A 13,383-nucleotide genomic window follows, 5' to 3' on the forward strand; every position below is an offset into this window, starting at 1 on the left:
CTGCACGCTCACACATGTGCACAAATACGGCTAAAAAGAAAAGATGGAAAAAAGGTTGTTAGTTTTGGATTGCAGATGGTTGTGTTGCTCACCGATGGACACTCCTAGTATCTGTGCAATTAAGCATTTATGTTAATGATATGAATAGAAATAGCACAATATAAGATTAAAACTTAAACTAAAAAGGAGCAAAAAAAGTAATAAATCACCTGAGTAGAGATTCAGTAGTTTTGTGTGTCCAACATCAAACTAGTCTATATATATTGTAAAGTTGACATCTTCTTGTTGCCATCTATACACCTAAACAGTGTCCCGAATGTAAATAGTATAGTTTTGATGCTGTCATGACACAACCTGTCTACAGACATATGGACAAACAAACACGCAGCAAATTGCTGTGAATCCTGGTATAGCAGGTATCTGCGCGTCTGCCTTTTTGCCGTGATGACACACACATACACAGACACATGATTACAGCCACACTAGCTACATCAGTGTGTCGGGTAAAAATTGTAATTTTGTAGCTCAGATAAAGATACTTATTATGTAGTTACAGATGGACAGAAAATGTAAAAAATGTCAAACAGGGCTGTAATCTGGGAAGAGGAAAAAAGTACTCAGTGAGGGTCAGTGTAACCCATCTTTGACCAGAGCCTTAATCTGAACATGAACTATGCAGTTTAGTTAAAATCTATAGATCGACAGAGAGATATATAAACACCCAGCAAATTAGTAAAGGCAATCATTTTGTTTAAGTGTCAACACACACACAAACAGAGTCACAGGGTGCACTGATGAAAGTGCAGAGCATATAGATAATTATGTTTTTACATTTTGTATAAATTTGCTTTCCACCCCCTCGTGTTTGAGTCATTTTAGCGATCTGTACCATCATAAATTCTTGAATTCAGCCAAAATATAAATGGTAGTACATACAAAGATTCAATTCCATTCAATTCAATTTTATTTCTATAGCGCCAAATCACAACAAAAGTCGCTTCAAGGCGCTTTATATTTTTCCAGTAGATCGCACAATAATAGATACAGAGAAAAACCCAACAATCCTATGACCCCCTATGAGCAAGCACTTTGGCGACAGTGGCAACAAAGATGTGACAAAGTCCACAGGAAACTGCCAGAGAGCTTTTGCCACAACTGATTTGCTAATGGTTAGATGTTATAAACATAACCAGCTATGGAAATGTATTTTTTACACTTTTTTCACGTGCCATAATTTGTTTTCAATGTTGATGCTATTAATAATTTTTTGCCTCTTCTGTATCACAGGGTCCTCCTGGACGCCCTGGTCTGCCTGGTGCTGACGGTTTGCCGGGGCCCCCTGGTACCATGCTGATGCTTCCAGTAAGTGCTCATACAGCAGAACTACATTCCATCCAAACTTATCATATATCCATAACCAAGATCATTTTTAGGATATTGCGTAGTGATGACAGAGTGAGCTGAACAAAATGCGCTGTCTGTGTGTGTCCAACAGTTCCGTTTCGGCGGGGATGGTGAGAAGGGTCCAGTGGTGTCGGCCCAAGAAGCCCAGGCGCAGGCGATCCTTTCACAGGCTAGAGTAAGTAGAAACAACATTTTAAAAGCCACAGGGAAACCAAAAGGCTGTGGACAAACCCCTACCCCCTCTTGCTGGCTACATAGAGCTGTAGGGGGAAAGGAGGGGAAGGAAGACAGAGACAGCATTTTGGTGAGGAGGGGTTGTGCTGCATTTTGTTGTCCTTGTGGGGCTAAAAGGAGACATGCCGAGTGGGCTAAAGAGCAACAGCATGAAAAGGCCACTTTGAACAGGTGGACAGGCAGGAGAGACTGTTAAAAATACTTCAGGGGCTCAGCGTCTGTGGGTGGGCTAAGAAACAGGTGTAGTCTTTGCATCTTTGTGGAAGAGGAGATGGGCACTTAGAAAAAGAGACAATTCACTTTAGACCCAATAACTGAACAGGTAAACCGAATAATTGCTAAATCTGATTATTAAATGTTAAAGTCATCACAATGAGACAGCAACTGGAGGATGATAAAGAATGTTTACTGCAGTCCAGATGAGAGGCATCTCAGAATAGGATGTAGTGATCATGTAGTGTGAGCAGCGCCACAACTTTCCTAACCAAGACCAAAAAAAAAGGATTATTAAGTGCAGACATGCAAGGATACTAGAAAACAGACTATCAAAATATGTAAAATGGGAAGGAAAATTCTGAAAAATGCATAAAGATATGCGTCATGTGCTGTTTATGCAGTTTGCAAAAAGTATTATGAATGTTTTTTTTGCCTCAGTGAAATTTGACCTTGCTCTTGTCTGTGCCCATACCTGCAGCTGGCTATGAGAGGACCCCCTGGGCCAATGGGTTTGACGGGAAGATCGGGGCCAGTGGTGAGTGAGAATTTATCCTGTGGAATTTATGCTGCAACACAGCTCTTCAATCTCTAAATATGTTTATTATTCATAGTTTTGTGTTTATTGTATTCATTAAAGTTGTCATTTACAGCCATTGTATATATCTGGAACAAGTATTCAAGATCAAGTTAATCAAATGCATATTTTTAAAAATGCAGTGTTTTATTAGATTGGATTATAAAATATCTTCTTTTGTTGCTTGTGCATTTTTCTTTGTACTGTTGGTACTAGAAGAAAGTACAATCAAATACAGAGTAGTACGTTTTTTTTGTTGCTCAGTGAAACAGAGGAAAAACACACATGTTAACAGCTGCTTTACATATTGCAACTGGGCAAACTTTTTTTTTCTTGGGCTTGTTGATACAAGATCCACAGCTTATCTCCAGGAAAAGACCCTACAAAAGACTTGCCCAGAGATGAATGCCAGATAAAACACCGATCTATCACTGTACCTGTATGTGTAATCTTAGGCCTCTGGTGCCAGCTAGACCTGGAGCTATCAGGCTAGTCTTGCAAATAAGTTTGAACTCTAACTTGGCACAAAGCGTTTAGAAGCTGATTGTTTGCAGCAAATAAAGATCAGCGTTTAAGCCAGGTGGATATAATCCATGATTCAAAAATCTGATAGGAGTGTCTTGCAGTTTATAATATCATATGTGCCAATTTGTTCTTAAAAATAATCGGTGCAGTGATGTTTATTTTGATGAGCATTGGTATATGGTTTGAGTGCTGTAAAATGTCGCCATCTGCTGTTTTTTTAAAGAACTGTTTTCCATAATCTTTCCTGAAGGAAACTGTGAAAAAAGCTTGAAAAGATGTGTATATATAAGCATGCTTGGTTTGTGTTCTCTTACTTTAGGGTCCACCTGGCATTTCTGGATTGAAAGGTGAAAGTGGAGACCCTGGTCCTCAGGTGAGGGATAAGTTATGACTTAATGAATGGGTGAAAACATTTCACACAAACTGAGAAACAAATAGTGCTGCTGATCACCAAACTGGTCCTCATGTGCTTTTACAGGGTCCTCGTGGCACCCAAGGTCCCCCAGGGCAGCCTGGCAAGGCAGGCAAGCGGGTGAGTGAACTCACTCACCTCCAGCACTCGCACTGCAGTGTGTGTGTGTGTGTGTGTGTGCTTGCATGCCTCTGTGTTTGTTGTGTGGTTGTTTGTACTTGTCGTCTCTCCTCAGTAGCTGAGAAGCTTATTTCCACTCCAACAAACAATTGCTTGAGATGTGCTTAAAGGCCTGTGGTCCCTCCAATCCTCGGATCAATGGCTGGGCAGTTAATCTGTCTGAAAATGCCAAAACATTAACACTGACTATGAATGTAGGGTGCAATTAGTGTCACGGTTCAGTCCCTCTGCAGGGCCAAACATCGTGACCTAATTGGATACTAATAAACATAAACCAGTCATTTGCAAGTTAGTAATACAAGCTTAATTAAAATGCAGGACCTTAGCTGATTTTAATGTCACAAAATGTGATTAAATATTGCTTAATTAAATAAACAGTATGCAAGCTAGTTATGTATGGATGCAGTGGATGAAATGTATCTTGCACTGTCATTTCTAACGTTTTCCCTAAAAACTAGTGAGGCAAGGAGGAGATAGAGTTAATAAGAGAAATGTAAGCTGCCCTTCAAAAATGAGTCAAATCTGAAAAATAAACATATTCTTTGGTTTTAATTCATTATTTACTGATTATAACAACCAAACAAATACTCATTTTCTTCATCTATCGGTAAGAATTTGCAACATCCAGGAAGCCAACTGGTTCACAGGAAGAGTAAATCTAAATGAAAAAACAAATATTGACATTTTATCTGATGATATAAATAGAACGTAGTCGCTGGTAGTTTTCTACAGAAATGAAAAAGGAGACTGATACTAAAATACAAAATAGAAAAGTGCGTGTTTTTAAAGCAGATATAACAAAAAAAAATATTATCTTACTTATCTAGAATCCCATAGTTATGTTCTGAACGTCTCCGCGGTATCAAAATCTGTGTTCATATTTTTAATCTCGCTTCTGTTTTAAGGGTCGTGCTGGAGCTGATGGTGCCCGTGGGATGCCTGGAGAATCAGGTTCTAAGGTACAAATGCTGCTACATAACATTTAAAGTTTATTTCACTAGAAAAGAGCAAATAGTGGAAGTGCTCTTGTCCATATAAAGATTGCTTTTGTAATATTGCGTACTGTTTCCTTACAGGGTGACAGAGGATTTGATGGACTTCCTGGGCTGCCTGGTGAAAAAGGACACAGGGTGAGCATAATATGGCACTTCATACGTTAAATCATGTGCAGTCTGCTCCTTTTGCAGAGCTCTCTGATTTAGAATAGCTGTGAGATTTATCCACTGAGAGTAAATATAAAACAGAGCATCGTTTGCCCGAGAAACAACTCTAGATGTTTTTGAGCAGGTGAACAAAACACTGCTTCCTCGTGTGATAAGTCACAAAACTGGCATTAAAACAAACTCTCTCAGTTATACAGGATTAGCCGTCTTAGATTACAATAATAACCAAAGGTTTGGATATCTTGGATCTCTTTTAGTTGGCTGTAGTGGGTGATGTAGTTTGGAATTTCAGTATCTTTCTAAGATCATGTTGAGTAACATCCTTAAATTTCAGTGTGCTGAGTGAAGAACTGTTATGCCAAGAGGGGAAAATGGATTAACAATTTATAATTTGCTACATGGCTTCCACTAATGTACCTGCATTAATCACGCACTGAAGCTCGGTAATTGGTTTGTACATTGAAAAATTACCAATGAAATCACTGTCGAGTACGACATCCTGCCTGTCACCTGGTTATTCGAAATCTGTGTTATGATGTCGTATTTGTTTCATTCCGAGCAATGGTTTATAGCATCAAAGGTTTGGTATGAAGGCTTTTACAGTATAGTGAGATGCAGCAGGAAGTGAAAACATAATGTGTTTAGTATGCAAGGATGAAGAAACAAAAAAGTAACCAGTGTTTGAAAGGACACTAATGTAGTTTTCAAATTAAAAGCTCCAACTAGAAAATTCTACAAAATAAATAAAAGAACATCATAATGTGAGACATTAACCTCAACCTGTGTGTCTTTCTGATCTCTTTCTTCTTTTTCTTAGGGAGAACCAGGACCAATGGGACCCCCAGGTGCCCCTGGAGAGGATGGACAGAGAGTAAATGCTTCCTCTTTTATCTCACAAATACCTGCACTCAGCTGAGATGCATCACCAACATACTTATTTAGATCAGATGTGCTTCACCAGCTCAGCCCTCAGGCAGCAGCAGCTGGGTTGAGACTGGGAACTGGGAACGAGGGGAGGTTGTGTCTAACCTTTTCTTCTTATGAAACTACCTTAACCAACTCCTGGCTGTTGGTGCATTCAGTTATGTTTGCAGTGGTTTAACATAAGCTGTAACTGATAGAGGATTTTGAGCACCTAAAATTAAAAGTGATGATTACTAATATATAATGCAAGATGCCACTGTTTACTTCCTGGTCTGGTTTATTTGAATTAATATGATAAACGCTAAAAGTTCCGTAAAGATCATTATATTTCATTTTCTCTGATTATGTCTGTTTCTTCCCTCAGGGCGAGGATGGAGAGATTGGGCCTCGAGGATTAGCTGGAGAGAGTGTAAGGCTCCTGGTTTTATTATATCATGCCATCCCAGATCTATGAAATTACAACAAGCTGCAACATGATCTTCCTTAAGTCATTTAAAAAAGCTAACACAAGCATCCAGCAGGGGCAGTAGTGCCCCTCTGACAATTATTCATGAATATTATGACCATAAAACAATTCTCAGTTTACTTGAACTCGTTTGTTCCTCATAGGGTCCAAGAGGTTTGCTGGGACCTCGTGGTCCTCCAGGACCCCCTGGATCACCTGTACGTACTCTGACTTTTACCATGTCCCCATGTAGTATCACTGCCTGCAATTAATATGATCGGTCACGAGTCTTGTTTAATGTGTCCTCTGCAGGGTGTTGCTGGAGTTGATGGTCCTCAAGGTCCAAAAGGAAACATGGTACAAACACAGCTTCCTCATTATTATAGTCACCAACATGTGACCATATCAGCTTTTAGTGCTGCAGATCTTCAGACCCTGGGCTGAACTATACAGATGCTTTTACTCAGTGCGCATTGTTAAAGTTAACTTTTAGGTTGTAGAATGCACAGCTGTGAGATCAAAGGTTCAGTGCTCAGTTGTGAGTCTGCTGTGATCATTATATCTTAAAGATGTGTTAAAAGTTACATTATGTTAAGATAAATATATATAAATAACAACAACTTACAGAAATGTGTTATTAATAAGTTTTGCTGCTTTTGAGAATTAAATGTCCACCAAGAGTATAGCCTCTCTTTCATTTATTTCTGTCCTGGACTCCTAAGTAAACATGCTGCGGTATTTTAGGAAAGAGTGGAATTTTTTGGACTTTGCTTTTGTAACCAAAGTAAAATACATTAAGCTCAGTAAAAAGGCAGCTATATTCCAGATTGGAGTATATGAAGCAGATTGGGAAAAGTAGGCATACCAAAATATTTCAATTAGTTAATTAAACTCTTCTGTAACTTATCCCCTGAGATATCATTGTTTTTTCTTTGTGATCTGGAGAGTAAATAGTCCTGGCGACAGAGCACACCTGTTAACAGTGCCACACTGGGTGTAATTCAACTGCACTGTATTTGTGAGAGTTGCTCCGGGAATAATGTTTCTTGTCTAGTTTTGACAGTCTTCTTTTTTTTTCAGGGACCTCAAGGAGAGCCAGGCCCACCCGGGCAGCAGGGAATCCCTGGGACACAGGTGAACGAATCAATCACGAGGTGTCATCACTGCACCTGAAACAAGCAAAGACAAGTGCAGTGCAGGGATATTTTCCATGGACTTATCTTAGGAGAAAAACTATTTGTTTGGTTTGGTTTTCATTGTCTTTGTGTTGGTTTAATTCCTGCAAAGCTTCTACAACTGTTGCTTCAAGCTGACACACACCCACACATACACACACACAAATATATAAGCACATATCAGATAGTGTTATGTTGTGCTTCAGTGGAAAACATTATGAGGTCAAAGAAAAGTGTGAGGCAGAATTCATAAGGACCTAGGAAAAGAGAAGTGCAGCGGTCAGAGAATCTCAGACAGCTTAATAATGTGGCAGCGGATGTTGTTGATGTGGTGAAACAGTGTCTCAAAGATGGACTACACAAAATACATCTTAGATGCCTCATGCAGTGTTACTGTGCTGTTACATGCAGGTCTTATGAAAGAGAGAAATCAGTGAAAAATATCACTTTGTTACAAAGGACGGAATTCGGACTCATCATTAAATACAAATAACGTTCACCGGAGAGGTCACCTCTCATTGAAGGTTCAAATTTTATCAGCACGTTTTGGCATCAAATAGAAACGGCACTACTAATGAACATTTAGCTGTCACATGTCAGTGATGCTCATTGCAGTTAATGATGTTCATGTATTATGTCGCTATGAATAATGGGAGGGCATTATCTCCTTTCACTTCATAAAAGGATTGGTCTAGTCTATCTACTGCTGAAGGAGGGGATGAAAGAATCACTGGAGCACCTTTCCTTAGTCATTAGAAAATTCATCCAGTTTTTATTAAGGGTTATTATGGCTGCCACTAAGAGAGATTCTGTGTCACTTCCCTCTGTTAGGATTCTTCCTAAGCAAGTTTGACAGTTTGCTTGTAGCCTCTGTATACACTGAGCATTGGTTTAAAAAATGACACACAAGTGGGGAAAAGGGCACATGGGCCGACTGTCAGGCATAGAAGGCAAAGGAGCAAAGGTGGGAAGTAAAAATACAAGACAAATGGGAAGACGAACTTTCACAGTACAACGGAAAGTAACCAAAAGATAAATAACTAATGCTGAAAGACATGAAGACAAAAGCATGGGAAACAAGGACAGAAACACAACCAAACCAACAAATATAAAGGGCAATGGCAGGTAGGGACTCAGAAATGCATATATGGGAGCACATAAACAAATATTTAAGGATTTGCAAGAATGCTAAGGACCAATATACCCCACTTAGAAAGAACAAGCACACTTAAACACACAGGCTTAACATTTCTTTACCAGCTAAACTATTTACAGCTCCAACAAATGCTTCAGTTTATCCAGCTTGCGCATGTGTTTGAGCATGCCTGTTGTTGCTATATCGACTCTCATCTCTATCTGTCTCTTGTTTTGCAGGGTCTTCCTGGTCCTCAAGGCTCCATTGGACCACCTGGAGAAAAAGTGTGTTTATTTCTGTCTTCATTATTTGAAAGCTTATTATTAAAGCATTACAGTTTGTACCTGGTGAATGAAATGTTTGTTGGTACAAAAAAACGTAGTCTTGTGCGAGGAATTATTAAGTTGCCGAATCAGTAAACTGTATTTGATATAAGATATAAAGACCCATGATTTGATGTAACTTTTGCATTATTTGGCAAAATAAGGCAAATTTGGTATCTGCAGGTTAGCAAGATTCATGCTAAGTATGCTATGTACTGCATGCTTCTTTGTCATGTCTCTTTGTTAAGGAAGCTTAGTTGCATTTATCTAACTACAATTTAAAATTTAAATTCAGTTTATTTATTTTTTGTTTATGATAGAATTTCTTTTTCCTTGAGTTTTCTTTCATCAAAACTAAGAATCTATGCTAAAGTCAAAAAGTTGCATTTAGCTTATTTGAACCTGCACGTGACCTTCATAAGAATCCTGGACGTTTTTTTAAATCTGTCTTTTTCTTTTCCTCATGCAGGGACCTCAGGGCAGGTCGGGGTTGCCTGGATTACCTGGAGCTGATGGGCCCCCTGTGAGTGCTCTTGTGACCTAAACACATGCATACTGTATATCAATATTACATACATACATATCCCACAAAAAAGATAATCTAACACCACTTTACTCATTTAATATTCACTAAAATTGTGGGTGCTATTTTTTACTTTTTATTTTGTACTAGTATTAGTAGTAGTTTAGTACTGCCGTTTAAATATGGGGAAATTGTGCACTTTTATATAAACACCAAGTTCAAAGATAGCTGCACAGCTAAAGTACTTACGAGATCATTGAGGATTAGCGAAACAATAGACATGCAAAGTTTAGTTTGTGGACAATCCACTTTGAGAGCCTTTCCTTTATTTGTTTTGCAAAAATAAAGGGAAGTTTTAGTTCCCATAGATTAAGAATTTAACTATGGGTGCTGAGTAGATGAAATGGACATTTTGCTAAAAATTGTTCTTAAGTATGCAAACAAAAAGTGCAGTCATTAATAAAAAATCTAACCAAAACCCAAGTTAAATTAGTTACATGCTTCCCCTTAAAAGTCAGGAACCATGTCTGGAACATTGTAAAATTGTGGTGGCCATAACTCACACAGATTGAAAATTTACATGTGGAGGTGGTTTTTGAGAATATTCGTCTCACACGTCTCACCTGCAAGTTATCAGAAGTTGTGAAAGCAGAAAAAATAAAAAGCTTATACCGTAAAATAAGAACCATTCATTCAAATGACCTGAAACAACAGTATTCTCTATTGAATCCTCTGCATAAACCCACCAAGTGGAAAGTAGATTGCTAAGAAAACAGACAGCGCACACACAGATGCACACATATACAGTGACTCCTTGACTTATTTGTGTTATACCTTCAGTCTGTTGGTAATGATTTTTGGAAATGGCCCGATTTTTTGTTTGTTTGTTTTTCTTGAAATATCTCATATGCATTTGAGACTATAAATGAAGTTGTTGTGCAAGCTATGTGCTTCAAAAAATGCACATGGACAATATTTTGATTTTTATTTAATCCTTTTTGTGCAACATGGCAGAACTGTACCTCAGACATCTCTCGTGGCATTTTCCATCACCAGAAATTTGATAAATAGCCTACGGGATTTGTTATTTCGACCCGTAGTTGTTCATGTCATACCTCCTTCACTGCCCTTACTTGGAGAGGTGTGTAAGTTCAACAGGCAGACAGCCTTAGCTGGCCTCAGGCGCCAGAGCCTGGTGATTTACAGCCCTCTACCTCAATGTCATACTTCAGATCGGGATGTCAGAGGCCAAAGGATCCATTATGTTTGTGGGCAACCTGTCTGTCTGTACGATAAACCTTACTTCATCAGTGGCCATCACACAAATATCTAATTTAATATTATTACTAGAAAAACTTGTACTTGTAGTATATCTGCTAATATACTATGCTATTGTTTGCAAAAAAGCACCATAGAGCACACAAGTTTACCCTTATAATTAATGCAGCATTGTGTGAATGCACTACAATTCAGCTTTGCTCTGAAATAGTAACTCTTTTGTTGGTTTGCCATGTGTTTGAAGGACAACACAAAAGCTAGAAATTGATCTTAATATGAATTCAGAAAGAAACGCTGGGGTTCTTTTTTGTGAAGTTGCTTCAACATCATAAACGGTTGCATCACGTAGCTCAGTGACACACATTAGGTCACAGCATTCACTAAGTTCAATAGTTTTGCAAGTTTTAACCATGTTGTGATGTCTTTGTTTTGTTTTGCAGGGTCATCCTGGTAAGGAGGGGCCACCTGGAGAGAAAGGAGCCCAAGTAGGTGTTTTGAAGTCACAGAATTTTATCTTATTTTTATTTATTTTTTTATTTTTTTCATTTGTTCATTTATTCATTCATTCACTTTTTAATTGTTATTCATATTCAGATCACATAACCTTTTGTTAACTGAGCTTATGTTGTGCCAGTATTTAATATTACAGTTTAGCTTGGTTCAATAATTGACCAACACTGATTGTTTACGATGCAATTGTAATGGCGAACCATCTTAAATTGACACTAATCGGGTATTTAAATATGTAATTACAAGTTATTATTAATGCCATCTGCATTTATCTGCTAAGCGTTAGCCCCAGTAATCATAAACTCTTTCTTTGCTCCAGGGTCCATCAGGCCCACAGGGTCCCATTGGTTATCCTGGTCCTCGTGGTGTTAAGGTATGATGTTTGATGAGGCATGTATTTGATTGTCCAAACGCTTTTTATTATTCTACAGGAGTTTGTCCTGCTAGACATCATTGTCATCATTCTAATCTCTGGCTTCTGTCCTGCAGGGTGCAGATGGTGTCCGTGGTCTCAAGGGATCAAAGGGAGAGAAGGTATATATGTCTTTTTAAAATATATATATTATTTTACACAATTTTTTTTATATAAAATATAAACAAAAATAGCTTAATAATTATACATAATGTATTGCTAAAGTCAAAGTAAAGAACCAAATGGGAGTCAGTTCAATGGGATAACTCCCTTGGTTTCTGTTAAGGAAGTTGGCAGAGTGAATTGCAGACTGTCAGTCTAAACTTCATCTTGTGATAAAACTGAAGGCATCAAAAATAATGTTTGGGAACAGCTAGTAGATAGTTGAACGTCACAGGCAGGACCTTTCCAACAGTGGCTGTTTACCAGCACTCCCAGCTTTGGTTTGAGTCCTTTGAGCTGGAGTGGACAGCTGCTGGAGCCTGAATGTAGAGGTCAGTCGATAGCCTTCTTCAGCAAAGACGGAGACTTTCTTAAAGTGACCCTCGATCCACTGTTGAATGTAAAGCTGTCATGCTCTAGAATATTTTTGAAAGCCCACTACAATCAACTCCAAGCAGTTTCTGAAGTGTTGAACTGTGCATGTATCCATGTAGAATTTAAACTAATATTTTTTATATATAGATAGGCATAACTTTTATTCAAGATCAATACAGCTGTGTCACTGTAAAAAAAATCCATTATCTGACTGAGAGATGTTGTTCTTACTACAATGACAGGTATTCATATCATTTTTTATTGAATTATTTATAGCAAGAGATCCAAAAGCCAAAACCTCGAGGAGAAAGCGTTTGTTATGAATAAAGGATGTGCTTTTCTTGAGGTGTGTGCGTGTGGTCTTTGCGATGCGAGTTGGTGGCAACAGACGTGCTCAGTACTGCATTATGCATCAGAGAGTTGAAAACATGGACAAGTGAAAGTTTCAAAGAAAAGAGTAATAAGTTTGGATGAACTCAATCGTGTCCTTCAGTCCATTTATTCACAAAGTCAATAAACCCGAGCATCATTCGGTGTATTGTAGATATACTGAGTGTCTTGTGTCTTTAAAACTAGAGCAAATTATATAATGTTTTCTAATTTGGTACATCGGTATATAAACAGTCACAAATAAAAGTGAATGGGCACTGCTGCAAATGTAGAGGATGAAAATGTCAACAGCTTTACGTTTCCATGCAGGTGCTATTCCACTATCTGACCAGCAGATAGCACTGTCAATCCTGTGATTTACACAGTGAACCTAAGAAGGCTGAAGCTTTAAAAGATTTTCAAAAAATAACTTTTAAAAAAAAGTTTCAGGGAGTTTCTTAGAAAAAATAATCAATTTCAGACAGTTAAACAATGCTTTTAGCAAGAATATAGTAAATTAACCCCAAAAATGCCAGAAAATTCACTAACTTCTCTCATTTCAGGGTGAGGACGGTTTCCCGGGTTTCAAGGGGGACATGGGAATCAAAGGAGACCGGGTGAGGAGCTTGACTGAAATAAAAACACTGATGACTCAACATTTAGTTGAATCTTTACTATTTGGATGGAAAATTAAGATATGTTGTTATATATTTGTTGATTGTAGGGTGAAATTGGTTTGATTGGGTCCCGTGGAGAGGATGGTCCTGAGGGTCCTAAAGGCAGAGCTGGGCCCCCTGGTGAATCTGGTCCTCTTGGTCTTGCTGGAGAAAAGGTAACATAGCTCTGACTGCAGTTGTGCTAAAATTGTATTCCTGTGCTTACTTGTTGTGTTAATGTCTCTCAGGGTAAACTGGGTGTCCCAGGATTGCCAGGTTATCCTGGAAGACAAGGACCTAAGGTACGTTTGTAAAAATCAAGTTTTTTTGTTGGTGTTTTTCTTGGATAATAATAGATAACAAATATTAAATGGTGGTTTACTTTGTT

General features: G+C 38.3%; 1 protein-coding gene across 3 annotated transcripts in view; it reads left to right on the forward strand.

Moving 5' to 3' along the window:
* Positions 1-13,383, forward strand: part of col11a1a (collagen, type XI, alpha 1a) — a 69,300-nt gene that overhangs the window by 21,366 nt on the left and 34,551 nt on the right. For all 3 annotated transcript variants that reach the window (XM_085418344.1, XM_085418345.1, XM_085418346.1), the window contains 20 exons: positions 1,288-1,362; positions 1,496-1,579; positions 2,333-2,389; positions 3,273-3,326; positions 3,432-3,485; positions 4,451-4,504; positions 4,622-4,675; positions 5,526-5,579; positions 5,997-6,041; positions 6,242-6,295; positions 6,390-6,434; positions 7,158-7,211; positions 8,627-8,671; positions 9,180-9,233; positions 10,952-10,996; positions 11,341-11,394; positions 11,511-11,555; positions 12,903-12,956; positions 13,064-13,171; positions 13,244-13,297. In XM_085418344.1, the coding sequence (XP_085274470.1) occupies positions 1,288-1,362; positions 1,496-1,579; positions 2,333-2,389; positions 3,273-3,326; positions 3,432-3,485; positions 4,451-4,504; positions 4,622-4,675; positions 5,526-5,579; positions 5,997-6,041; positions 6,242-6,295; positions 6,390-6,434; positions 7,158-7,211; positions 8,627-8,671; positions 9,180-9,233; positions 10,952-10,996; positions 11,341-11,394; positions 11,511-11,555; positions 12,903-12,956; positions 13,064-13,171; positions 13,244-13,297 (1,143 nt within the window). The remainder of the gene's footprint in view (positions 1-1,287; positions 1,363-1,495; positions 1,580-2,332; positions 2,390-3,272; positions 3,327-3,431; positions 3,486-4,450; positions 4,505-4,621; positions 4,676-5,525; positions 5,580-5,996; positions 6,042-6,241; positions 6,296-6,389; positions 6,435-7,157; positions 7,212-8,626; positions 8,672-9,179; positions 9,234-10,951; positions 10,997-11,340; positions 11,395-11,510; positions 11,556-12,902; positions 12,957-13,063; positions 13,172-13,243; positions 13,298-13,383) is intronic.

This window comes from Rhamphochromis longiceps, linkage group LG9, assembly GCF_057381845.1.
Source record: "Rhamphochromis longiceps isolate RC_006_pf linkage group LG9, R_longiceps_female_GT1.1, whole genome shotgun sequence".
Classification (NCBI taxonomy): Eukaryota; Metazoa; Chordata; class Actinopteri; order Cichliformes; family Cichlidae; genus Rhamphochromis; species Rhamphochromis longiceps.